The sequence below is a fragment of the Calypte anna genome, chromosome 6 (genome assembly GCF_003957555.1).
Source record: "Calypte anna isolate BGI_N300 chromosome 6, bCalAnn1_v1.p, whole genome shotgun sequence".
Lineage (NCBI taxonomy): Eukaryota > Metazoa > Chordata > Aves > Apodiformes > Trochilidae > Calypte > Calypte anna.
In genome coordinates this window covers 24,017,476-24,042,340 of record NC_044252.1, presented here as the reverse complement: position 1 = coordinate 24,042,340, position 24,865 = coordinate 24,017,476, and the positions used below count along the sequence as shown (strand labels likewise).

The following is a 24,865-nucleotide window of genomic DNA, read 5'->3' as shown; positions in this document are numbered from 1 at the left end:
GCCAGAGGGTGCCCAAAATTAAAGCAATTAAAAGAGGCAAGATCCTGCAAAAAAGCAGAGACATGCATGTCACTGGAAAGTGCATGTTGCAGAGCCTCGTCCAACAATGCAGTCTGAGCCCTCTGGCCAATGAAGTAGCTGATTTACAACTTATTTGGAAGAGGACTGAAAAGGGGTAATTTACCTACAACATGTTGCCTAAGATACTAGGCCTATCTGTTGGATTTGAATACTTAATTCCCATTCTGCATTTAACAGGAGGCTGGTATTCAGATCCTATTGCACACTTGACTTAATCTTTGCTTTTTCTTTCTAATCTGATGAAGAATATGAAGAATGTCTGATATTTATGAATGCAGCCCTGGTAAACAGAAAAAGCCCACCCCATCCCCTCCCAAATTATAATAATGACATATAACTCTATCTTTTCTCAAAATAATAATAATAATAACAATAATAATTACAAATAAAAATTCAGAAATGTTGTAGACCAAGTGGATTCTCAGTATTAAACACTAGTGCAGTTGGGGATTTCCTTTGTGCTTTCACTGTTGGCAATTGTTGAGATGCTTCCTGTGGAGGAGAAAATGAAGAACAAAGTCAGTTCAGTGGCTTCAACAGTTTGGTCTAAATTACTTCTCACTCCTTAGAATTTGCTTGTGTAAGTGTAAAGACAAAATAGGTTCTTAGAAGCAACACATCCTTTTATGTATTTGCAGTAAGCATAAAGCATGCAGAAAACCTGTTACTCATTAAGGTAAACTGGTTGAACTTTTAGGAACATACTTATAATAATAGCACACCAATAGTGTAAGCTTGGTTCATCTGATTCTTCTGAGTGTTCAGGGAATTTGAGACCCCTCCACAGGAGAGCACATGTGTGAGCCACAGCCATTAGTAACTCCTATATAACCATTGATCTTTCCAGCTTCCTACTCTGGTCTTGTAACACGGTGAGAAAACCTCACAGTTGCCATGTTGCAGAGCAGTATTTTTTCCCTTAACTCAGTGCCTCAAGCTCTGCTTGTACCTGGGGCTGCATCTCCTAACATCCCAGTGACCAACATCCTCACCCAGACTGTGAAACAAGCTCCAGCCAAGGGCTGTCTCTCACCCATCACTCGTGTGTCCAGTTCTTTGTCCATCAGCTCCTCAGGGTCTGTGAACTCACTCAAAGTGATTTTGGGGGCATTTTCACTTTGGCTGACAGAGCCAATCATTTCCTGCTCCTTGTCATGCTGAACTTGGGCATAGATGTTAATCCAAGGGATTTTCCTGCACAGGAAAGGGAAATGAGAAGTTTTATTTTGTAACACAAGGATCCTTTGGATGTCACCGGTTAATCAGACCAGTTAAACTGAGAACAATCCCACAAATGCAGCATTGGCAGTGAGGCAAAGTATCAGCTCTCAGAATGGTGAAAGCACTACAATGATGTTCAGCTCCGACAGTGCTGGTAGCATCCACTAATTCCAATACCAGCCTAAAGCTGACCCAAATCTTAGGCCAAAGTTTTTCTACCCTGTGCCCAAAGGCTCCTCCAGCTGTAAACCTAAGTGCTGAGGTACTGCTCTTTGAAATGAGAGGTTGTGTGCACAGTGGACACCGTGCACCCAGCTCAGAGAGCAGCAATCAGATAAGTACAGCCAGCTGCAATTGCCAGCTCATTATTTATTACATGATTAGCAGTGCATTGGAAACCAAAAGCAAAAATCAATTTGGGCACTACTATGAACTGAGAAAAGAATTGCTAGGCTTGACAGACCCACACTGACTCAGTAGGAACTGACACATCAGAAAAAATTATAAAAAGTTGGTCCTGTCTCAGGGTACAGAAAGGACTTGGACCTCATAACATCCACTTGAAGTCTATTAGTTGCCATTTCATAGCAAAAATACTTCGTCATATTACAGATCATACAAGTTTGCAGGTATTTATTTTCCCCTGATGCTCGAGAAGCCAAGAAAGTGAAGGGATTGTTTCTTCCTTCTTTTGAGAGAAGTTAACTTGGGTTGCTGGAACAATATCCTTGAGAGTCAATCAATTAGCTGTATGGTTATAAAGGTTTGGGCAGATAATTAGACAGTAATCCCTGGAGGAATGCAAGTTTAAAATGAGAGAACTGAAAAGTAATGTGTTAAGCACTGTGGAGGGTTACAAAGATTATCTGTGTGTAGTTGTCTGTTGGAAGGGGACTGAGTTTTTTCTACTGTGCTCGAAAGGACTTTGTGCTATGCTAAAATAAGGAAATTTCTGAGAAATTTTTCAGTTTCTTAAAGCACACAGGAGAGAGAAAGATGCATTCAAAATGCCCTCTTTTTATGCTAACCTGTCTGCTGTTGGATATGGCAGAGACTAAAAGCAGTGGAAATTGCCTCAGTTCTCATGGACTCAATAGATCAATGCTGATTTCACACTTCCAGTGAAGTTCTGGCCTTAAACAATTTGTTTGAGATAAGCAAGAGGGAGCATAGTTGGAACAGGGACGGAAAAAGCTGTAGCTTCCCAGTTTGTAGGAACCACTCATGTCTAGAATTTTTTTTATTTTATTTTTATCAACATTCAGACTTAGCCTATACTTCTAATACAATATTTTGCCACTGGGCAGGATCTAGCAACAAAGAACATTTAACACAGTAAATACTGTACTGAATGCAAATTTCCTCCTAAGGAGCTCCATCTGCCTAAAATATATTCTCATAAGGCAGCCTGTCAGCAAACAGTCCATTCTAATCCCATATTTTGTTCCATAGATTGTAGCAGCAAACTGCCACAGGCCACCACAGGTCCTGCCTGCTGCTTGGAAGCAAAAGGTTTATATTAACAGCTGGCAAAGAAAATCTCAGCACAGATTCCCAAAGGCATTTTGATGCTTACCACAAATCTTTCTGGCTTTGAGCCTCCCTCCCTTCACATAATCACACCTGCTCCTCTGCAAGACTGAAGTGTGCACTTGTGACATACAATTTAGATACTCTTGCACTGAGGCAGTTGGCCAAATCAATAGAGACTGTGGGAAGACATCCACTGTGTGACTTCTGATACAGTCTGCTTTGTGTAGCTCAGTACTCAGTGAGTACACAGCATTCCTATTTCTGGTCTGTGGTTTAAATAAAACTGCTGAAGAAGGTCACAGCTTGATTTCTGAGCTCTTGGGGAGCTTTCAGAGCATCAGGTTTGTGGTGGAAGAGAAATAGATGGTCTGTCTATATATGAGGAATAAGAAACTATACTGGCCTAAGCCTTAGGCCAGCATAAGTCTCTGTACCTCTGCCATCCAGGCACTGCTCTGCTTGTAAAACACCCAGTGATGTCTTCCAACACCCAGCCTTTCTCAACTTACCTCTTGAATTTGTAGATCAAAAAAACAGCCAAGCCTACAAACACCACAGACAGCAACATCAGCATCGCCGAACTGCTATGACCTGTGCTGGAATCAACCAGGGGTGCTGCAGGAGGAAAGACAGAGCATTACATTTACAAGATATTATTAGGGAACTCAAAACTACCATACAGTTGAGCTCAACCCTGTCTTTGTCACATCTGCTTCATCACTACCGCATGGTGCTTGCTCTTTTCAGCAAGACCGACCACTAGAAAACAAGTTGATGGCCTTGTCCTCTGAAAGCCTAGTGCACTCTGACACTTTGCAGTGTCTTACTAGAACAAACCCAGATTCTTACCCTGAAAACTGTAGGTATTTGGATCGTATTCCCATTTTTCATATTAACTAATTCCACCCTAATCCTATTAATGTTTGGGTCTCATCTCCAAACAACAGTCAGAGAGTGAAGGCAAAAAGGCATTACCTGTAGGATCACAAGCCTTGGATTAGCCCAACTCCTGGCTCTCTGAGAGTCCCATGTAAACAGAAGCTGAAGTGTATTATGCTGGGACATGAACGCAAATCTTTTGGAGGGGCTAACAGCAATGTGACATGCACAAGATACCACATTACAGATAATTGCAAGGGGAGGCATAAAAAACAAGTGTAAAAATAAATCCATCATCTCCTCTATAGTCATCACTGGCCCAGCAGTATCTGAGAACTTCACACTAGGCTGGCCAAAATTCTCAGTCGTAGCTGAGAGCTTCACACTCAGATGGCTTAAAGCAAACAGGGTGATGAAGCTTAAAACAGCTGTTCATCACTCTGTGAAAATGGAGATAGGTAGCTCTGAAATTTAAATAAGTTCTAATTTGTACAAGTCAATATTCAGGCACGTTTTCCCTGTAAGAGGCCTAGATCTACTTTTGCCCTGTAAAGCTTCTTGGCTAGTCATAACATTAACAAGCCCCTTGCTATAAGGATTTGACCCCAAATCCATGAAAGTTGGCAATATTCCCAATGAATTGCACAGGTGCACAATGAGACCTTAATAGAACATCATTCACCTGATTTTCTAAAGCACTTGAAAAACATCAATTCATTGGTTAATTAAGCCATAGGGAGTTCTTAAGGAGTACTTTTAATACTTGTACAAACTGGTGCATGAAAATACCACTGCTGGATTCTGTTTTTAACACTCTGTTTCTACCACAGTCAATGTCTCAGTACAATTATAGAATCATAGAAAGTTAGGAAGGAACCTTGAAAGATCACCCAGCGCAACACCCCCTGCCAGAGCAGGGTCACCTACAGCAGGTCACACAGGAACACATCCAGGTGGGCTTTGAATTCTCCAGGGAAGGAGTCAGTCTCAGGGATCCCAGGAGCACTTAACAAACTGTGTTAAGTGCTGCACTGATGTAGACTGGTTTTCCTGATATTTCCTGAAGCCTCAAGAGAACCACAGCTATGTATTTGACACCCCACTCACCTAATGTTAACTGAGTAACATACACAATGACTTCAACACCAGGCTTCAGTTCAAACTGGACCAGGTTCTGGTTGAGAGCACTAAAAACAACTTCTACCACCTGATGAAATAATAAGAGACAGAGGCAGTTACTGTATAGAAGCTCTGAAGAACATTCAGGAATATACAGTCTATGAATGGTGACCAAAAAGCCTTTCAAACCTTCCAACTACAATGCATCTCTTCTGCACACTCATCACCTTAAATTTAAGAGGCCATCTTTGTCAGGTTCCTAGGGCAAATGTACTACTTAAAAGGGGTCTGAATTTGCTCAGTGGGTGACAAGAGCTTCTCCAGAATTCAGTAGCCCTCTGCATTACTTAATGTTTGATCATGGAAGAGTTACTCCTCCAGAAGTTAGAGATGGGCTCACATATAGCTTGCACACAGTAAAAATGATGCAAACCAAACATTAGCTAGAGCTAAGCAGCCTTGTGCTGCACTTCACTCCTTTGCCTTTATAGATCTGATTTAATCACTTGGCAATTCTAGCATGAAGGCTTCAGCAGACTTGTGCTGTTGTTCCTAGCTCTTCCCTTGCCTGCATATCTCTGTTGCTATTCATCACTGTAATTACCTATTTATCTAAATGGATGGATATTGTAACTTCCAAATATAGTCTGCACACACCATTCACTGCTGCAGACAAAAGAGGTCTTGTGCCAGTGATACACGAGATGAAAAGCCTCATTTATTTTTAGTAAACCTCAGTGTATTCTCTTGCTACTTTGGCCTCTGTCTATTTGCATTCCTCTAGAGAACAGTACATATTGAAGGTTCCTTTGGCCATAACTACTGTTATAAGGACACACTACTGATTGAGGAAGAACCAGTGCTGGTAGATTGTGACATATCTTAATGAGGTATTAGAAAATTCTGGTTTTCCTCTGAAAATAATTTCTTTAATGCCACAAACTATACTGCCACAGTCACAGATGCAGCCAGTTCCATCGCTCTTATTTTAAGTCATTTCCAACACTGCACAGTAGTATGATAGGAATTAATACTCCATGAATCCTTCTTTCCTTACTTGCTCCAGATCAGCCTCACTGTTTTTCCTCCTCTCTGTTGTGTTTTTGTGGGGAAGTATGAATAGTTCAGCAGAAGTAGGCAGCCCAGGAAAAACAGCCACCAAGATCTGTTCATCAGGGATACCAGTCACCTAAAAGAGAAGCAAAAAGGCCATCACTAGCTGTTATTCTGCTACTGATGTTTCCATTCATTACAGGAAATTTTGCTCCCATCAAAATATTTGCCAGTTCCACTGTAGGGACTGTGTCCCAAAGAGGTGTTCTGCCCACTTGGATGGTCAGAAAGAGAGGTTCTGCTAGTGATTCACTCTACTTCATTTCTAAATGCAAATTTATGCTTGACTACAGCCTTGGACCCAAAGATCTAAACACAAAGTCCACCACGTCTCCAGATCTAAATTCATCACACAGCCTTTCTTGCTACACAGGAGTCACCCAAAGTCAGATCCAGAAAGTCTGGCTCAGAGCAGCCACTGGCATGCAACTAACAGGGACATATGAAGAAAATTGCCTGCAATCACCCAATCACCTTCTAATACCAGCTTATGGGGGTCTATATTTGTCATATACAAATTAATAAAAGTCTCTGTTGGGATTTTTTTACTCCTGGGGCTGATTGGGAAGCCTGTACTAGGAGGTGCTCAGTCTGCTGAACCAATAGTCAGTTCCACACCTGACTCTCACAGTTGCCTTCATCATGATCCGCCCACTGAGACAACTGCTCTCTCTCCACAGACCCAAGCTGTGCATCCTCAGCAGAGCAGGAAGCCTTTCTTCCCTCAGAAACTCTCTGCTATATGAGGGTAAACCCACTAGATCCCTAGTCCTACCCCAGCTCAAGCTCCTTGGCCTCCTTCCTTTACTGAAATCTCTCAGTGGGGCTGCCCATTCCTGGTGTTCTGTCCCAGAAGCACAGTCAGCAGGCTGCAACCAAATAGTCACAAAAGGATGTACAAGCAAGCACTTCTGCATGATCTCTACTATTGTCTGTATTGTTTTTTCTGTAAGCTTGACTCTGAACACAGTAACACAACAACACATAAATTTAGTGTTTTCTCGGGATGGGAAACTCTTATAAACTGTGAATTTTGAGTGGGCTGCAGATGAGAAAAGCTGAGAAGGATGGTGCTTTCCCTGTAAAAATAATTAGCCTCCATTTCTAAGAACAGCTGTAGCTGTACCAACAAAAAGCAAGATACAGCTTTGGCTGAATGTAAAAAAATACAAAAGTGTTGCTCAAAACTATCTCCTAATTCTCCCTGGCTATTTGATATAATAAATTATTCTGTCCCCTTTCCTCCAAGAATATGACTGCTGGTTTACATATTCTAATTAATCCCAAAGGAAGATTCAGTATCTTCTACCCACAGAAGTCTCTCTCATTGCCCTGTGTTTTAAAAGCAAGTTTATCTTCCCTCTGAATCCTCATTTTTGCATCAGCTGGAAAGGAAACAGAGCTTTATAATGATCACCAGTTGCTACTTTTAGCTGCATTAGAAGACTGAGTATCAGGAAGGGGTAAAAAAAAATCTTCCTCAATGCCTGACTTCTGGGATGGAGTGGATCAGCTGTTTAACAGCACACGAACACTACCCAAATATTGAGTAGAGAACAGTAGATGCTGTAATAGCAATTTGGCAAATAAGAATCATAATGATATTATTACAATCTAGGGATATTAGAAGCTCAAGAATATTAGAAGCTAAAAAGTACCACAGAATCATTAATAAAAGTAATTATAATATTTCCACAAAATTCCCAATACAGATTGCCTCTGTAAAAAGATCTAGCACATCAAGAAGCTTTTCATTGATTTAAAATGATAGCTTCATTACTGCTGTCCTTTGTCATTCTTTTAAGCTCTCATGTAGAAGAAGTGCATGTTTTAGCAGCCTGGTCTATGCTAGCTCAGATGAGGGAACAGATGCTCACCTGTGCTAGAGCTCTCTTGATGACTTTGCCAATGTCTTTTCTCCACTCAGGGATGTCAGGGTTATGGTAGTCCAAGTTGGGAGAAAATGACAGGAGCTGGGACTGGAAATATTCTGGAATAGAAAAACAGTGTATATGAGAAGATTAAAGGGGTAGTGTTCAGGATACAGCCAAAGGTGCAGAAGACAACAGGAAGACCATTATTAAACTATGTTAAAGCAAGGAAGAGAGAAAAGGCTGAAGAAAAAAGACTAACATTAAGCAGTACAGAAAGCTTAGGAGGAAGTAAGTCTTATAAAGGTTCATATAAAGGAACTTTTGTGCTAATGACAACAGTGCCTTTCCCCAGAAGAAATGGAAGCAAGAATGAACGAGGTGAGAGGATTCCTTCCCTTCATTATGCCTCTGAGCTTTGTAATTTTGCCACTCAACTTCATCAGATTCTGCCTACAGGGAAGCTGACCAGTAAACAAGGTGGCATCTGGATGAAATTCAAAGGTCTGTACAACTGCACACATTGTTCTCTGCAGAACAAACACTGTAAGTAATGTTTTCAAAAGCAGGTATTATCTGTTTGTTCTCCTGGAGGGAAGCCATGAGTGGTTAATACCCCAACAAATCAGAATCCAGTGGTGCTAATGACTGGATAATCAAATAATGGCTATTCATTAAACACTCTGAAATTACTTCCTAATTAACTGATTACAGGGAGGAAGAAAAACTTCCTAGACTTCAAATACAGAAAAATTTGAATTTTTCTCCAATTCTCCCTTCTGGTGTCACCCATGGTGAATCCATATTAAAGCTGTGCACAATGGTTTTGAGGCAATGGAAGGCACAGGTCCAGGATGGGAATCTTTTGCACAATCTGTTCTTTTCTGTTCTTTTTTTTTTTTTTTTTAGATGGTGCAGTTATTTAAAATAAACAAGCAGGAAAGAGAGCAGGGAAATTTCAAAGTTCTGAAGGCTTAATCCAGAGCCTGATATATAAGGTAGATGACTTTTGAACCCTCAGTCCAATTTATTTATTTATTAATAAATTCTGCTCCGTTAATCAAAATTTGAGAAAACCCTGAATAAATCTAACTAACTGAATAAATCACTAGCACCAGAAAGCCAGGCTTCCAGCCTGCAGCAACAAGGACTGACACAAGCCATAGGTTGGGATACAAATGCAGCAAAGCACAGCTTGTAAAGCTGTCACTTGTTTGTTTAGTCAGACTTGAACTGATCACCAGCCTGTGGGTCTACAAGAACTCCTTCCCCAGACCAGGTCAGGCTGCAGTATGGCACTGTCTAGGACTACTTGGACATTCCAAATGGTCGATTTCTCTTTGTGAAAAAAAGCCCAAAGCTTTGGATCTTTTTAAATGAACGGCAGCATTTCTTACAAGGTGTTTAAAAACAGAGAGTGAGGGACCACTCTATGGGACTTACTGGAACCAAAATCAAGATCACCTGTGGGGACCCCTCTCAGATATGCTCGGTTCACATTTATTCCAGAAACTTGTAGAAAGATTCAAGTTTCCCAGAAGTAAACACTGCATTTTGCAGCAGTCAAAATGATCAAGTGGAGAGTTACTTACATTTGCTAATAGGGGGGTTGAGTAATAATAAATCATATTAACAAATTATTAAAACCCATTGAATTTCACAGCCGGGCAATCAATAAACACCTATTTATCTGGCTGTGTAATCTGAGTGTGCAGCTTTCCAGTCACCAGCAGGACATTCATTTATATTTAATTACTGAAACAAGCACACATAGTTCAACTACACAGTGCAACCCATATTGTTTGAAGCCCAGGTCTCTCAATAAAACTTGCTATCCAAAGAAAAGCTTTCCTCTAAATTACAGAGTCACAGAAGCATAGAAAATTAGGAGCTGGAAGGGACCTTGAAAGATCACGCAGTGCAACCCCCCCTGTCAGAGCAGGGTCATCTACAGCAGGTCACACAAGAACATGTCCAGGTGTGCTTTGAATGTCTCCAGGGAAGGAGACTCCACAACCTCCCTGGGCAGTCTGTGCCAGTACTCTGTCATCCTCATAGTGAAAAAGTCCTCCTTATATCTACACAGACTGCCTATGCTGCTGTTTATAACCACTGCCCCTTCTTTTGTTAGTCACCTCTGAGAAAAGCTTTACTCCTTCCTCCTGGCACTCACCCCTTACATATTTATAAACATTGATGGGGTCAGTCCTCTTTCTCCTCTTCTCCAAGCTGAAGAGACCCAGCTCCCTCAGCCTTTCCTCATAAGGGAGATGTTCCACTTCCTTCATCATCTTGGTTGCTCTGCTCTGGACTCTCAAGCAGTTCTCTGTCCTTCTGGAACTGAGGGGCCCAGAACTGGACACAATATTCCATATGTGGCCTTACTAGGGCAGAGCAGAGGGGGAGGGGAACCTCTCTTGACCTACTTGCCACCCCCCTTCTAAAGCACCCCAGGATGCCATTGGCCTTCTTGGTCACAAGGACACATTGCTGGCTCATGGTCATCCTTCCATCCACCAGCACCCCCAGGTCCCTTTCACTTCTGCTGCTTTCCAACAGCTCAGTCCCCAGCCTATAATGGTACCTGGGTTGTTCTTTCCCAGATGCAAGATTACACTTGCAAATGCTGGTTGCCAGTAACTGGATAAGGGAAATGAAGAGTAGCCCCATGTAAAAATCTGTTGCCAGAGAAATCTCAAAGTTCTGGCTAAAACTGCTGAGAGAACCTTTCCACTCAGCCTTTAAGAGTCCCAGAACTGGGTAAGTTCTGTGGTTTGCCAAATGTGATTTGTCCATGCAGACCTGGCAACCACAAACCAAATGTTACCCCCAGGGAAGTCCAGTGGGCACACTCAGACCTCCAGCTCTGGCATGGAAAGTTAGCAGAGTTAACAACAAAGTCACTTCTGTCCCCTGTTTTTCAGACCCCTCCTACTTTATATAGTCACAGTATAAAGAGAAACACCAGCTGTATTCATGTCACCTGAATGATGCACTATCTTCCCACAGCTAAGAAGGCAGTCTGGCTACATTTCTAAGAGATTTTTTTCTTTAGGGAGTTCCCAGCCAGGGTACACAGACATCAGTCAGCAAAGCTTCCTACAGCACTGAGCTTACAACTCTGGACAGCTGCCCCATCTAATTCACTGCTCTTTGTTATCATGAACATCTGAGCTACTTTGCATTGGATAGTCAGAAGTTTGTCCAGGCACAAGGGAGTTCATTTTGGTTTAGCAGTGACTGTTCTTCACTTCTAGATACCCCCCAAGATCTGACTGCAAGAGGCCAAAGGTACCATGCACTGCGATCTCCTTGGTGTCTTGGATGAGGGTGTTGCCTGCAGAAACCTGCACAGTGACAGTGTTCATCCCCTCCATGGCAAAGACGTATGAGATGCTGCTCTCCAAGGTGATGAGGGGCTGCAAGAGGTAAACACAGAGGGAAATTTCAAAATCAGGATGAGACTAACTCAGGATCACAACATGCACCTGACCAATCCACCTTGACATCCTTCCTCCATTATACAGGAATGGTACTTCAAGCTTGTATATCCTGCAAATGTTGCCCAAACGCCACTCAGTGAGAAGTGCCACTCTGGTGAATTTTTCTTTCACTTAAGTAAATGTTTACTTAATTCACTGAATTTCAGCCAATTATGCTATGGATACCTCAGTAGGGCACAGTCAAAACTATCACTGGAGGATGCAGTGCTGTACACAGGCATGCACACAGCTCTGCATCAGCTCTGCAAAACACAGAGTCCAGCTCAAGCCAGCATTTGAATATAAACCCAAAATGCAGGTGCCTCTTCAAACAATCCATATTGTTCAGTTTCAGGACCAGCTCTTGCTGTTTCAAACACAAATCCATCTCACTGCAGCCCTGCTCAGGACAGAATGAGGACATCCAGCATTGCCCTGTCCACACTGCAAGCCTATAAGCCAGCTCCCACCATAAGCTGGCAACCCATGCTAAAAAGGCTGAAAGCATGGCATAATACCAGCTGAGCCTGCTGTCTGAATGGGGCTGAGTGGTTTCCAGAGGAAAGCTGACCTGCATTTAGCCACCTCAGAGCCGTGGCAGAGAAAGCTGGCTTTATCTGCACATTCTAAACCAAAGGTATCTTTGACAGTACCACAGCTCTCCTCTTTGTACAGGAATCTCTCACACTGATACACATCTAGATGAGAAAACTACACCATTTTCAGGAAAAGAGATTTGCATATTGAAAATCAAAGGTATAGCCCTCGCAGTGCCATTGATCTGTAGACAAATCTCTTGGTTTAGATTAAACCATTAAAATTGAAATAGTGATACTACCTTCCATTGCAAAAGCACTTAGAGGTCTAAGAGCACAGATAAACCCAGTACACCATTTGCTTTTGCTGCCAGTTCATTTACAGAGGAAAGCCCCCCAAAATTCATCTTCCATCTCCCACAGTTAATCCCATCTGACTGCCAATTTGCTTGTAGTTCACAACAGTGGCTGTACATGCTATTTTCATAGCCAAATCAAAATTACCACTGGCATGCACCAGGCTGGAAAATGCATTTCCCTCCATGCAGAATGGCCATCTTCCTTCTACCACCTCATCCATGAACTGAAAAAGCATTTGGGAAAAAAAATAAAGTATATTCCATCAAAGGAGACTCACAGAGCAAGTGAGCAAAAGTTCCAGCCTGTGCTAGCGCTGGAGGCCCAGCTACCATATCATTAGACATGCACACATTCTGGACAAGCAGAAAGGGCCTCTATCAAACTGCATGATATTAGCAATCCTCTTGGAGGTTACAGGTTATGATTCTGTGCACAGGAAGATAAGAGGAACCAATCTGGCCTCCAAAATTACTTTTTTTTTCTTTTTGTATGTGTATATGCTGGACATTCTATTATGTTGGATGATTTCACCTCCATCATAAAGTTTCCAGCCAACTCTTTAATTTTAATTTAAGCACCAAGACCTGGAAACTAACTCTAAATTAAATCAAGTAGTTTAAGGTTCATTTGCTCAAACCTATTAGACAGCTGCACACATTTATTAAACTGGACCTGTGATAATCCAAGAAATTGGCCTTTGGGTATATTGCAAAAAATCAGCACAGCAGAAATTCAGTACAAAGGCTCCAGCAGGGTGGGGAGGGCAGCAGAACATCAACCAGGTCACTTGAGTCTGAGACAACATTTTCCTGGTCAGCAGCACGGAGAGTACCTCAGTGAGACTGCTCTGTGACACAGGACACCCCTGGTACTACCTGCAATGCCTACAGGCTGGAAAGGAGAAGCTGCTGCAATCCCTCAGCATGGAACCAGAATGTATCTGCTAACAATGTCAGCCACTATGCACCATATTACACACCCCATCCTGTACTTCACACACAAGTCAGTGTCCCCATCTACCACCTGTACTAAAAGCCCAAGAGTGGGCAGAGAGAAGGATCTGACATGTACATTAAACATCCCAGAAGGAATTTTGATGTGATGCAGATGTTGAGTTGAATAAAAAAAAAAAGTGGCTTCTACTGCTGTGTCTATATCCTTTGCAGAGTTAAAACTGAAGTATATCTCATGAGGTGGCTGGACATAATGCTTTGCAAGGAATGAATGCTCTGGGTCTTTGATTGGCTGCAGGTAAGTGGCACCATCTTTACTAAGTCACATCTCAATATATTCCAACAACATGTGCAATCACTCCATGACGATAATCAGCTGCTCCCTATACAGCTGTGTCCAAAGTCCCTACCCCAAACACATCTGTATCTGTATTCTGCTGCCTATGGGACTGAAATTTAATCTAGAAGATAAAACAGGCAACAGAAAATAATAACCCAGATGCAAGCACTGTGAGAGCTGCATGAACATCTTTAGCAAACACCACTGCTTTGCTCTACCTTTTCAAGATTACTTTCTATTTCAAAATATCTGTTTTAAGGCTCTATTCACTTCTAACTTCTATCCTAAGGACAAAAGCAATGGCAGTACAACTGGGTATACAGGAGGGCTTAAGCAGATGATCAAGTTACCAGCACCTGGATGATCTCAGGTGTATTTTAATGGCTGTGTGAGCACTGAACCAAAAACATCTGAACTGTAATGTGATTGTGCATCCACCTCTTTCTCTGCAGCATAAACTATGTGAAATTGCCTGCTACTTGTCATGGACCTGATGTATGTATGTATGTAGGAGGCTGCTAAAGCCCAGCTAGGGCACAGCAGTTTGCCAAGTTATAGTAAGTGGGTTTCATTCCTGAGTTCTTCCACTGCCTCAGTTACGTTTCCACAAAAGAAGGTGAGTTCTTACAGCAAGCTTCCTAACTTGATGTAAAAATCCCATTAGACACAGCACTTAGTGGGTTTTTTTGTTTGATTGTTTTTTTTCTCCTGCAACTGTTGGTAGATAGGGTAAGAGTTTAAAACACAAACAGCTTTGTCAAAAAGAAATAAAACACTTGCATGCCTGCTATTTTTAATCTTGTGTTCCATATTTCATGTAAAAACCCTGGGTTTTTTCATCCTGTGATCCCACCTGCAATTGTGATTCAAAAATGCAGACAATGATGTGACTTAAAACTGATATTGTAACTTACAGGATCTTACATTGCTAAATTATCATTAAAATTGCTGTACATTTCACAACTGGAGCCTAGTGCCTGGGTGTCAGCTGTCTCACTCATAAAGCCTGCAATAAAAAGTAGCTACTAAGCAATCCTTCTCTCTCTGTTTGAAAGCATGACATCAACTTGTAGTTTCACTTACTTGAATTATTGGTAAAACCCTCTTTATAATATTTTTTTGCCAAGCATTTGAAAATTCACTAGAAAGAAATCTCATCTCTGTCTCTAACATATCTAAGACTATGAACAGTGGTTATGGACAGACAAACAATTCATTGAGAGTCTAGCTTAAAATTCTAGATACAACTGGTTATTTGAACACCAAAAGCTTTAAAGTATTGTGCTGGAATCCAGCATTACATGCTGTATACTTGAACATAATAGAAAACTCTGTGGTTACTTAATACCAGCAATTTTTAAACACTGGGCTGAAAGCCAGTGTTATCCCATGTATAGTGGTAAATAATTCAGCTAAGTTGCAAGTGAATGCTGGCAATAACAGTGGTCTTCAAAGTTCGGTAGTGCTGATAACAACCAGATCTTAAAAAGCAATAACTTAGAAGAACAACACAAGAGAGGAAGAAATAAAATCACAAAGGTTGAACTTCAGCTAATGATGACCCTCTTTAGATAAAGAAAAAGTGAAAACATAAAACAAGCATAGGCACAAATTTTTTATCAGTACTGAGGGAGTTCCCTGTCTGCTGCAACAAGCTAAGGAAATAAAAAAGAACCAAAGGGCAGCTATACCTTGGTGCTGTTACCAAACCACCAGAAGTAGGTAAGGGTGCCTGCCTGGATGGGCCAAACTACTGCAGTGATGTTGACATCCTTATTTCTGATGGCAACAAAAGGGACACTCAAATAGACATGCTCCACTGGACCTGTGGGAAGAGAGAGTTCATTATCAGATGCTTTGAGTTAAATCCTCCCTGCACAGCTGAGAACAGCAAGGATCTTTCCTTTAAATAAATCAAGTGTCTCATGTCAGCAGTGAGATTCTATTACAGCAGTACAGGACTATTACAGCAGTCAATAGGCAAAAGAAAAGATACAAGATTAAGAAATAGACTCATATTTTTTTCCTCACTCTTAATTCAAGGGGAGCCAGAAATGCACATTTTCCTAATTGCTAATTTCAGACAGTGTCAACACTGTGTTTAGAAGAATTTTTTTAATGCAGTTTGAGGAAGAACAATAAGCTAGCTTTGTACTGGATAGGGCAAGCTGCTATTGAAAGACTGAGGGACAGGACATGAGAAAAAGGTATTTTTTAAAAATATATCCAGCACCAAAATGATTTAAATATGATTATATATTAGGCATTTATGACTTGACGATATACTCCCTGGCAGTTCTTTAGAAGACATCCAAAAGAAATTTCATGAATTTGGAAATATTTTATATATTTTTGACTTTGGGCTGACCTTCAGAAGCCTCTGGGGAGTCAGTTGCCATTAGCAAAAAGGCAGGAACTACTTGTGCATTGGCACATCAAAGCATTCAGCAACCAGAAGAACTTGTTTTTGAAAATCTGGAAAAATAACAGTGTATCAGTGCAAATTTGTGTTGAATAAATGTAAATGTCTAGAATGAGTCCAGTGCATGAAGCTCAGAATTAAGAAACCAGCTTTTCTCCAGATAAAAACATGTGCAAAAAATACTGAGGTTTTGTTGCTTAGTTTAAGTTTTATTATCTCCATTGTTTTCCTTCTTGTTTAATATTTTGTTCTTACTGGTACTTAATTTCAGCTGGTACCAAATTTCTTCTGGAGGGTACTATTTAAATCACAGAAAACTGACAGACTGTATCTGTGAGAAGGAAAGGATGAAATAAGAAAGAAGTGAGATGTTTACAGTTTGTTTAGGTTTGGTTTTTTTTTTTTCATTATGGCTTGTTTTTTTAATGACATTAATTCTGGAAAGTAGAAGTTTTGCTGATTTTATCTGAAACTATTTTCTTGTGTTACCTCTCAGCTTTTCAAGTACGAAATGGGGACATTAATCACTTCTCCACCCGCTTGGGTTGCAAGGATTTTGGAGAGCAAAACCTGTTCTTTAAATACCAGATCATACAACTCCAGGCACAAAGGGACACTACTCTTGCTTTTGGCTCCTAAGAATCTGTTTGGGGGTTTATTCCTCCTTTAATCTGCCCTCAGCAAATAGTCAGGGTTCCCAAGAACAGCAGAATAGCAGGTTCCCACAAATATTTTGTGCCAAAGCATGTAAGAGGAAAAGCACCAGTATCTTCAGTTACATAAAAATGAAGGGATGCTTGACAGCAGAGTTTAGAAAGGTGAAAAGTTGACTGACCACTGCTAAAGCTGCAGAGTAGAAAAGTACTGTTGCTTGAAGCCAAGGATCTTTCTCCTTTTTTTTCAGAACAAAATTCCAGCACCAGACAGATGGTATAATAAGGGTGATTTATATAGCAGGCATTTTTTTTTCTACATTTGAACTTCAAGGTCAAACCTTCTTACTGACTGGTACATCCAAATATATGAAAAGTCAAGTGTTGAGGTATCTTATTTCAGTATTAGTATGAATGTAAATGCTTGAAACTATTTCCCTAGAGATCATGATAATAAGCTGGCCTCCTAAGAATGCTATAAAATTCAGAGCAGAGATCTGATCTGAGAGGCTGAGGAGAAAGAGGATAAAGTAGTAGAACCAGGCCAAGCAACTGCACCTTTGCTGCATTCTGCTCTAAAATCCTCACCATGCAAAAGCAGTTCCTACAAGAAAAGTCAGGTAATCCATACAAAACTGTCTGTTATTATGAGGTAACCATCACTTTTGTCAGCTAATGGCCCAAGGTGAAGAAAAAAACATTTAATGCTCTAATAACAGGTTGTTAAATGCAGCCATGATTGACTTTGAGGGAATTATGAGCATAATAAAAGCTTCAAGGAACATTTATTCCTCCACACAGGGAGCTTGAAATTAAAAAGAAGAAAAAAGTTATTGAGCTTTGAAAAATTCTGATGTGCTACCTTCCAGAAGAAAAGCTCATGTAAAAGATAAACAGGCTAGATGATGTTCTGACAGGCTAATGGGAAAGATAGCCATGTGTGTGAACACCACTGGGGTAAAACCACTGAGGTACATCAGAACATAGATGGAGTTCTTTGCTCAGGAGATCTATGTCCTGAGAGCAGGACAAAGAACTGGGATCTTCCTGGTCTCATTCTGTGTTCAAAGTCTCCTGCTCACTCCCGTGGCTTTGAGAAAGCCATCTGGAGACTGTCTCTATATTTGAGTCTGCTCATTTGCTAAGTGGAGAGATACTGATCAACCAAACAGGAGGGAAAAGTCAGGGATGCACATCAAGAACATAAAATATGAAAAGTAACACACCAGTTGTCAATGCATTCATATCCCAGAAAATATACTCAGCTTTTGGTTTTGTTTTATTAAATAAGCACTGTAATCTCCCAAATTCTGAATAACTGACTCAAAGTTTAGTAGGTTAATCTCAGCTTGGATTTAGAAGTACAGTGGAAACACACATTTTGACTTTGTGTCATGTCTCTGATGCTTTCAGAAAATTTGAGAAATATTTTCAAACTTTTTTCTGTACCTGAGAGGACTGCAAATACACTTGTTTTAAAAGAAGCTTCCCTTCATCTTCATTCAATAAAATTTACTTAAGACAGCAGAATGTCTAGAAGTCCAAGCCTTTGGAAGAGAACAAACTGCATAGGTAGGTGTGTCTGCATGTATTCTTAGGCCCCACTAAAGTTGCAGGGATTTTATGTGAGGTTAGGTTTTCCACCCAAGGAATCCAGCAGCTGGAATTACTTACAGACCACATGAAGGAAGAGGACAGCAGTGTCAGAGCCCAGGCTGTTCTCTGCATATGCTGTCACCTGAAAGATTCCAGCACTCTTATACACATGCCGAATGCCATCCTCAACAGGGCTGAAATTAGCATAGGATACTGCAATGCCATCTCCAAAATCAAGCTGAATGTTTGTCCTCTGCAAATCTCCCTGCAACAGAGAAGGTTGTATTAGGAAACTGGGCTGATAAGAGTGATTTATATTACCCTCCATTCCATTTCACAGCTTCATTTCATTAACATGGACACAAATTTGTAACTTTATCAAAAAAGCCTACCCTTGTTCTATCAGTCTACAAATGGATCAGACTTAGATCAACACCAGCTAATTATACACAAACAATGCTTAGAATAGCCAAACACACCTGTAAAGAGATGTTAACCACTATTCTTGGGTTTAGAGATTTTGGGAGGGTAGAGTGCCAGACATGCATATATTAAGCAGACCATATTTGAATCATCAAATGCTATACATGAATGAGGATTCTGTGTCACTGAATGGCCAGGGCTTTGCACAGCTTTTTGTTGGGAGGGTGGTGTCTCAGAAGTACCTCCATCAGTGGCACTGAGATGGGAAGCAACACACTGATGGTAAACTGGATGGTAATTCGAAAGAAATTTCTAAATGCACATGGGAACATCAGGGACTTTTGCCTCATGTCAGTCAACACAGAGATAGGACCTAGATACACAGGAGAATGAAGTAGATGACAAGAAAATCCCTTCTAGGATTACTGTCAATGATAGCTATTAAATGATGGAGGGAACAACAGACAAGAGATTCCAGCACTGCAGGTATTGTCTAGAGGCAGCAGCTGCACTGTTTTAATTTAAATCATGCTTTAAACCACTGTAGTTTAACTCCAGAAGTGTCTGTTAATTCAGTTTCTTGAAGCCTTACTTTACACTTGTCCCCAGTTGCCTAAAAGTAACACAATACAAGGCTAATTTAAATAGAGCTAAAGCCCACTGCAGTGATTTCATTAAACTGAAATAAAACTACTCCTCAGATTAAATCTCAGAAGATTTCTGCATATATATATGATGTATTGGCCTAGGTAATTTCCTTTCATGAAAAGTCTCCATTGTATTCAGTATAGGTGAAGAAGATAACAAAGATACCGTCCAAATCACAGTAGTCCCGTATTTCTAAAACCAGCAAAATCATCAATCATTCTGCATTTCTTTGTCTATTGTCATTGCACTCACATAGTCTGAATTACCACTGTGAATGATACTGCTAAAGCTAAATCTAGGTCTGTAAATTCTGAGAAATTTATTTTTACATTAACTACGAGAAAATCTTATTTTACCACTGGAAAGCACCAAGATCAGCCACACCAATTTATTGGGGTTGTGTATGAGAAGGTAGAAAGGAACCAATCACAAAGTTGCTGATCAGGGTTAATCTGAAACAGTAAGAAGGCTGAATGGAAACCACACAGATATGTGCATAGGAGAGCTTGTCAGACTGCTTTTTGTTTCGGAAAGTGAGCGTAGACATAGGTGCAAAATAACCCACCAGGAAACACACTGACTAGAGAAGGTGGAGGGAGGCAGGAATAAATCTATAAGACAGAGAGGTATTTAATACTAAAGACTTCTACAGAAATTATTTCTTCCAACTATCAAGGAAGTTATGATAGTTAATGCAATTTATTTATTTATGACAGTTCATTTGTCTCATTTGTTCACACTGAAAGACTTGAATTCTTTCGCCAAAAATCTTGTTCTTTTCTTTTCTTTTTCCTCTTAAAATGCCTATTATTTTTAGAAAAAAGCTCAACACACAAGTCTCAATGGAATAAGCTGTTCCCCCACAATGACATGTTCTTGAAAATCCTCTTCCCTTAGAAAAAATTTATCAATAAAATGTTTTTCTAACTAACCTTGTTTTTCAACAAAGGACAAAGAGTGAACACCCTCCCATATTTATTCAGCTGCCTCTTCAATCTCTGAAGTCTTGTAAAGACTCCACTCTTCAGCTACCTTGTCTGCTGCCTTATTACCCATCTGTTTATCATTCTTTGTGTGCAGCAGTTCTGCTTGAGCTCCTTAATAAACTTCTACTAGATCCCTAATTTTTAGATTACGTCTGTTCTTTTCTGCACTCCCACTCACAGTGTCTATAGAAATCGTCTTACCATGTTAAGACTGCAGAATACAAAAGAATCAGCCAGGTAGACAAGAATTCCCCTTTGTATAAAAGCAGAGCATGCATGAACATCTGAGGAAATGTGTAAAAAGGCCCTGTCAGATTAGTGTTTCCCCAATGAAACATTTAGTTACCATATAAGAATTTTAATTAAAATATGTGAGCATTTAAAAAACAAACTAGTAAGGCATCATGAGAAAAAACTTCTCTGTGGCAGTATGCTCAAACTTTCAACAGCTTCTTATATTCTCAAAGGTCTCAGCTGCCAATGGAGGCTGCTCTGGAGACTGGCAGGGGAAGGGACACTGGGCTTGAACTGTTTCTGCTTTGATTTCCCTAGAGACCTGCTGTTGTTATTGTTAGAGGCAAGGTAATTAGAAGACAGGCAACTAGTCTGTCCTAGTGTCATTATTCTTATGCTTGTGACCATGACATATCTGGCTTCTAGCTGTCTCCAGGTACTGTACCAAAATGAAGTGTGTAGGACAGAGCAGGTGACAAAATATATTTGAGGTTCAGCACCACCTCACTTCCTGGTTGCCACTCTGGAGAAACCCAAAGATGTTAAAAGTGAGGTTGTGAGCTGACCCTTCTGTTTAACCAGAAAACAGATCTAACACTGTAACACAAGCCATTGTGGGAAAATCATGGTTGACAGAATCCAATGACACCTTGCATGGGAAGTCAAAGGCCAGCAGGGAAATGCTGCATCTGCAAATGGAGCAAAGGTTTTTGTGGTGCAGTCACATATATCCTTGAACATCAAATCACAGACCAGAAGAGGCATAAGATCATTTGAAAAACCTTCCTGTCAGCCTGAATACATACCAGGTGCTTTCCTTAGTTATCCAACCCTCCATTGAACAACAAGCCTTGGTGACACATTATACATAGTGAAAGGTTTGCTGAGCCTGATAACAAACCTCTTCCATAAGGATGATGAAAGTGGCATTGTGTCCCTGCTCAGTAACCAGTTTTCCATCAGTGGTGAGGATGTGAAGTCCCCGAGGTGCTTTTCCAGGGCATTTCTCCACCTTGGCCATGTACTTCTCTCTCAAGCCATCAGTGCAGTTGTTAGACACAATCCTGCGGTACCTGGGAACAGTAACAAAAGCAGAGGGGACTCAGACTCTGGGCAGAAAAGTTTGGTTTGGTTTGGTTTGGTTTCTCCACATTAAGGTATGTGCTTTTTCAAAGGCTAAACAATTTCTTCACAGAAAAGAAGAATTGGAGAAATTAAATTGGAGGAAATTTATTTTCTTTATTAAATTGGAGAAAATCAAACAAATCACAATCCAAACTTCTCCAGAGACTCTTAGCAACATCACTGAGAATGGACACACAGATTGTGGGGGTGAATTACTCTGCACTGATAAAAGGCAGAGAATTAACTTAACTCCCCATGCCTGCAGGACTGCACCCTGCATCCCAGCTTTTAATTATGCTTTTTATTACATTGTGTCTGCCTCTTGAAGTGATGTACCAAGAGCTCTGTCCAGTCCAATTTTAAACTGATTCAAGGCATGTATTTTTTCTCTTGGCCCTTCTTGGAATAGGTTAGCTAACTAGCAAGACACTTGGCAATTTCTGGTGGTGTTCAGGGGGATTAACCCTTTCCAGTCATTTCACAGGGAAAGAAAAAGGTTTTGTTAAGAAGACACAGACCCCTACCATTTTCTTACTGCTCTGTGTCAAGAGGGTTACAAGAAGTCACACCAGCCAGAGTGTGTAATTACATCCCATATTTATAGCCACCTTTCAGTTGAAATGGAGTCCCTGAAATTAAATGACCCCAGACTCACAGAAACCTAAATTTGATCAGACATTTGCATAAACCAGCCCCAAACAATCCTGTTGTAACAATTGAGCATGCAAGACCCTTAACTCAGAAGCAGCCCTGAAAAGTCCTGCACTGCCCAGGAAGAAATTTTGCAGTTTTGCACCAGGCAATCCAATCAGAGTTTCAGAGTATCCCCCTCACAATAGGACAGCATTTGTAAAGTGATACTGCATTAATAAACCAACACATAACATCTCTTCTGGGTAAAACCAAGTACATATAGCTTGTCTGAAACCTCAAGGCATTTTATATACAAAGTGAAAATAGCAAAGAGAGTTTAAAAAAAAAAAAAAAAGAGAGACTAAAAATTGTTCATTTGAGCCTCCCCAGAAGCTGTTATAAATAGGAGCTCTAAGACAGGAAGAGGTTCAATGAACAACAATGTGAAATACCTTGAGCCTGTCCTTTTGCATGCTTAGCTGTCTCTCAGATACACCTTGATTCATGTTTTAACTTTGCAGTAAAGGGGAGCTCCAAGCCTAGGCTCCAGCGATCATACATAAGTTGCTAGCAATACAATAGCTACATGTCACTTATGTTAATGTGCTTCTCCCTGCCTCTGAGGAATGAGGCAATGTTCCATACAGATGCTGCTGCAAACATTACCTCACGAATGAGACTTGAATAGAGCCTGGTGAGATGCAGAGAAAAAAGACCCATTCAGGTTCTCTTGTCTACTGCAAGGTCATGAAAACCAGAGAGATTGCAAGTTTCACTTACCCAGTGCTGTTCAAGTAGCTCTGACCAATGCTGCAATCCTTGGACAGGGAGGACGGGCTGAACCAGAAGGCTGGGACACACTGGTTGTTGCCATGCCTCTCATACCCATAGTCACTATGGAGACAAGTCATGAGTGCATCATCGTAGAGAAACAAGATAAACCAGGTGCCTCGAATTGCCAGTGAGTGGGTGTGAGTCCACCTGTGCCTGATTAGGACAGGCCCCTATTGGGCATGAGCAAGATCAGGGGGCCAATAATGGTGGGACACACACCCACAGAGGAAGCTCACTCGGCTCACTCTGGTGCGAGGCATGGAGAGGCCAGCAGCTCGTCAAGCCTCTGGAGCAAGAAAGGCTCTTCCCGCTACACTTCTACCCTGGAAGCGCTGTGTGGTGGCTGGAGTCCTGGAAGAGACCAGCAGCTCGTTGAGCTTCAGGAGCAAGAATGGCTCCTCCCACTACACATCATTTTACCCATTCACTAGATTTAGCTCAGAGATTTAGGTGATGTAGTTTTTTTCCCAAAGCACATGCATGCTGGTGGCTATCTGCTGGATAGCATCGTGGATTTGGCTGGCCCAGACACAAAAGTGCTTGAGAGACAGGTACACAGTTCACACAAGGTATGTGATACCTGACAACACCAGAACTACTGTCCTTGTGGAGCACTGGATGACATGTGTTTCTTTTGGAAACAACACATGGGCAGAGATTCAGAAAGAAAATTATACTATTAATTTATTTTCCTATTAATCTCTAATAACTTCAATTGTTGGGTTCTCCTGGTTCGCAGTCTTCGCTTTTCAGAACAAACCAGAGGAATTCCAAGATCTAATCCCATTTTTCCCAATGAAGCAATTAAGAATATAAAACACCAAGAGCACCTCCTGAACTAGCCAGGGAATGTGTATTTATGTGTATTAATGACCTCCTTGTTCTTTGACAGAGCTATGACTGCCCTGAAAAAAAGCCAGAGCTGATGTTTTTCCAACAATACACAAAAACAACAGAGCCAATTTGGTAGTCTAAGGATTACAAGATACTCTGTCACATGGGAAAGTAATCCAGGATATTGATGCTTCTCTGGACCACCAAAAAGTGGAAGCACACACAGTCACAGCCAAGACTTCTTTTTATAGCTATCTTTGCATGCCAATAAAATCATGAAGCAATAGTATTAATCCAAAGCTTTCCATAAGTTTTAATAGGCTCTGAGTCAGCTTTCTATACATAGCTTTACTAGCAGACTGGATTCAAAGGGCAAATAAAAAGGGATTCTGGATTTTTGCCTGAAGTACATTAACAAATGCCAACAAACTAAACCTCTGTGGAAGTACAGACACTACAGAAGTCACTGCCATGAAAGCTCTTCATGCCCTTTTGGACAGCCTGAGTTTTATCTTTCCCCTACTCAGTGTCTGAAATGCCAACAGAAACTCTCTAGGAAGAGCTTTGGTGAGACAAAATTGTGCTATGTCCCCAGTGACCCAGTCTGCTACTGTTCCTTTTTTTGGAGGGCAAAAATTCTGCAAGCTACCTTAAAAGGCTTAGAGATACCCTAATTCTCTTTCTTTCAACATTCAATTTAATCATTCTCAGTGGATCCAACCCGCACAGTCAAAAATGCCTGGCAGTGCCTTGGTAATTAAAAATATTCAGGAGGAGCAGTACTTTGCCCCAGAGAAGAAAAGAGCTGCATAAATATTTAAGAAAATTAAAGACAACATTGCTGTATGCCCTTAAGGTTCTGTGCTTGCTCATTAACTTCTGGTAAATGTATATTAAAATCTTGCATGCTGCCCACCTTCCCTCTCATAAGCCCCAGGGTTTGCATAAGTAAAGAAAATAATCAAGTCCAGCTGCTGTGTTGTCTTTCT

General features: G+C 40.9%; 1 protein-coding gene across 1 annotated transcript in view; it reads right to left on the bottom strand.

Annotated features, from left to right (window-relative positions):
• Positions 1 to 508: 508 nt before the first annotated feature.
• Positions 509 to 24,865, bottom strand: part of SORCS3 (sortilin related VPS10 domain containing receptor 3) — a 290,222-nt gene continuing 265,865 nt past the window's right edge. Inside the window, exons 17-27 of the mRNA XM_030453271.1 lie at positions 22,989 to 23,102; positions 21,352 to 21,523; positions 18,238 to 18,424; positions 15,180 to 15,313; positions 11,113 to 11,236; positions 7,824 to 7,936; positions 5,891 to 6,022; positions 4,822 to 4,921; positions 3,345 to 3,450; positions 1,115 to 1,275; positions 509 to 573 (exon numbers count right to left, since the gene is read on the bottom strand). Coding sequence (XP_030309131.1) covers positions 509 to 573; positions 1,115 to 1,275; positions 3,345 to 3,450; positions 4,822 to 4,921; positions 5,891 to 6,022; positions 7,824 to 7,936; positions 11,113 to 11,236; positions 15,180 to 15,313; positions 18,238 to 18,424; positions 21,352 to 21,523; positions 22,989 to 23,102 — 1,408 coding nt within the window. The remainder of the gene's footprint in view (positions 574 to 1,114; positions 1,276 to 3,344; positions 3,451 to 4,821; positions 4,922 to 5,890; positions 6,023 to 7,823; positions 7,937 to 11,112; positions 11,237 to 15,179; positions 15,314 to 18,237; positions 18,425 to 21,351; positions 21,524 to 22,988; positions 23,103 to 24,865) is intronic.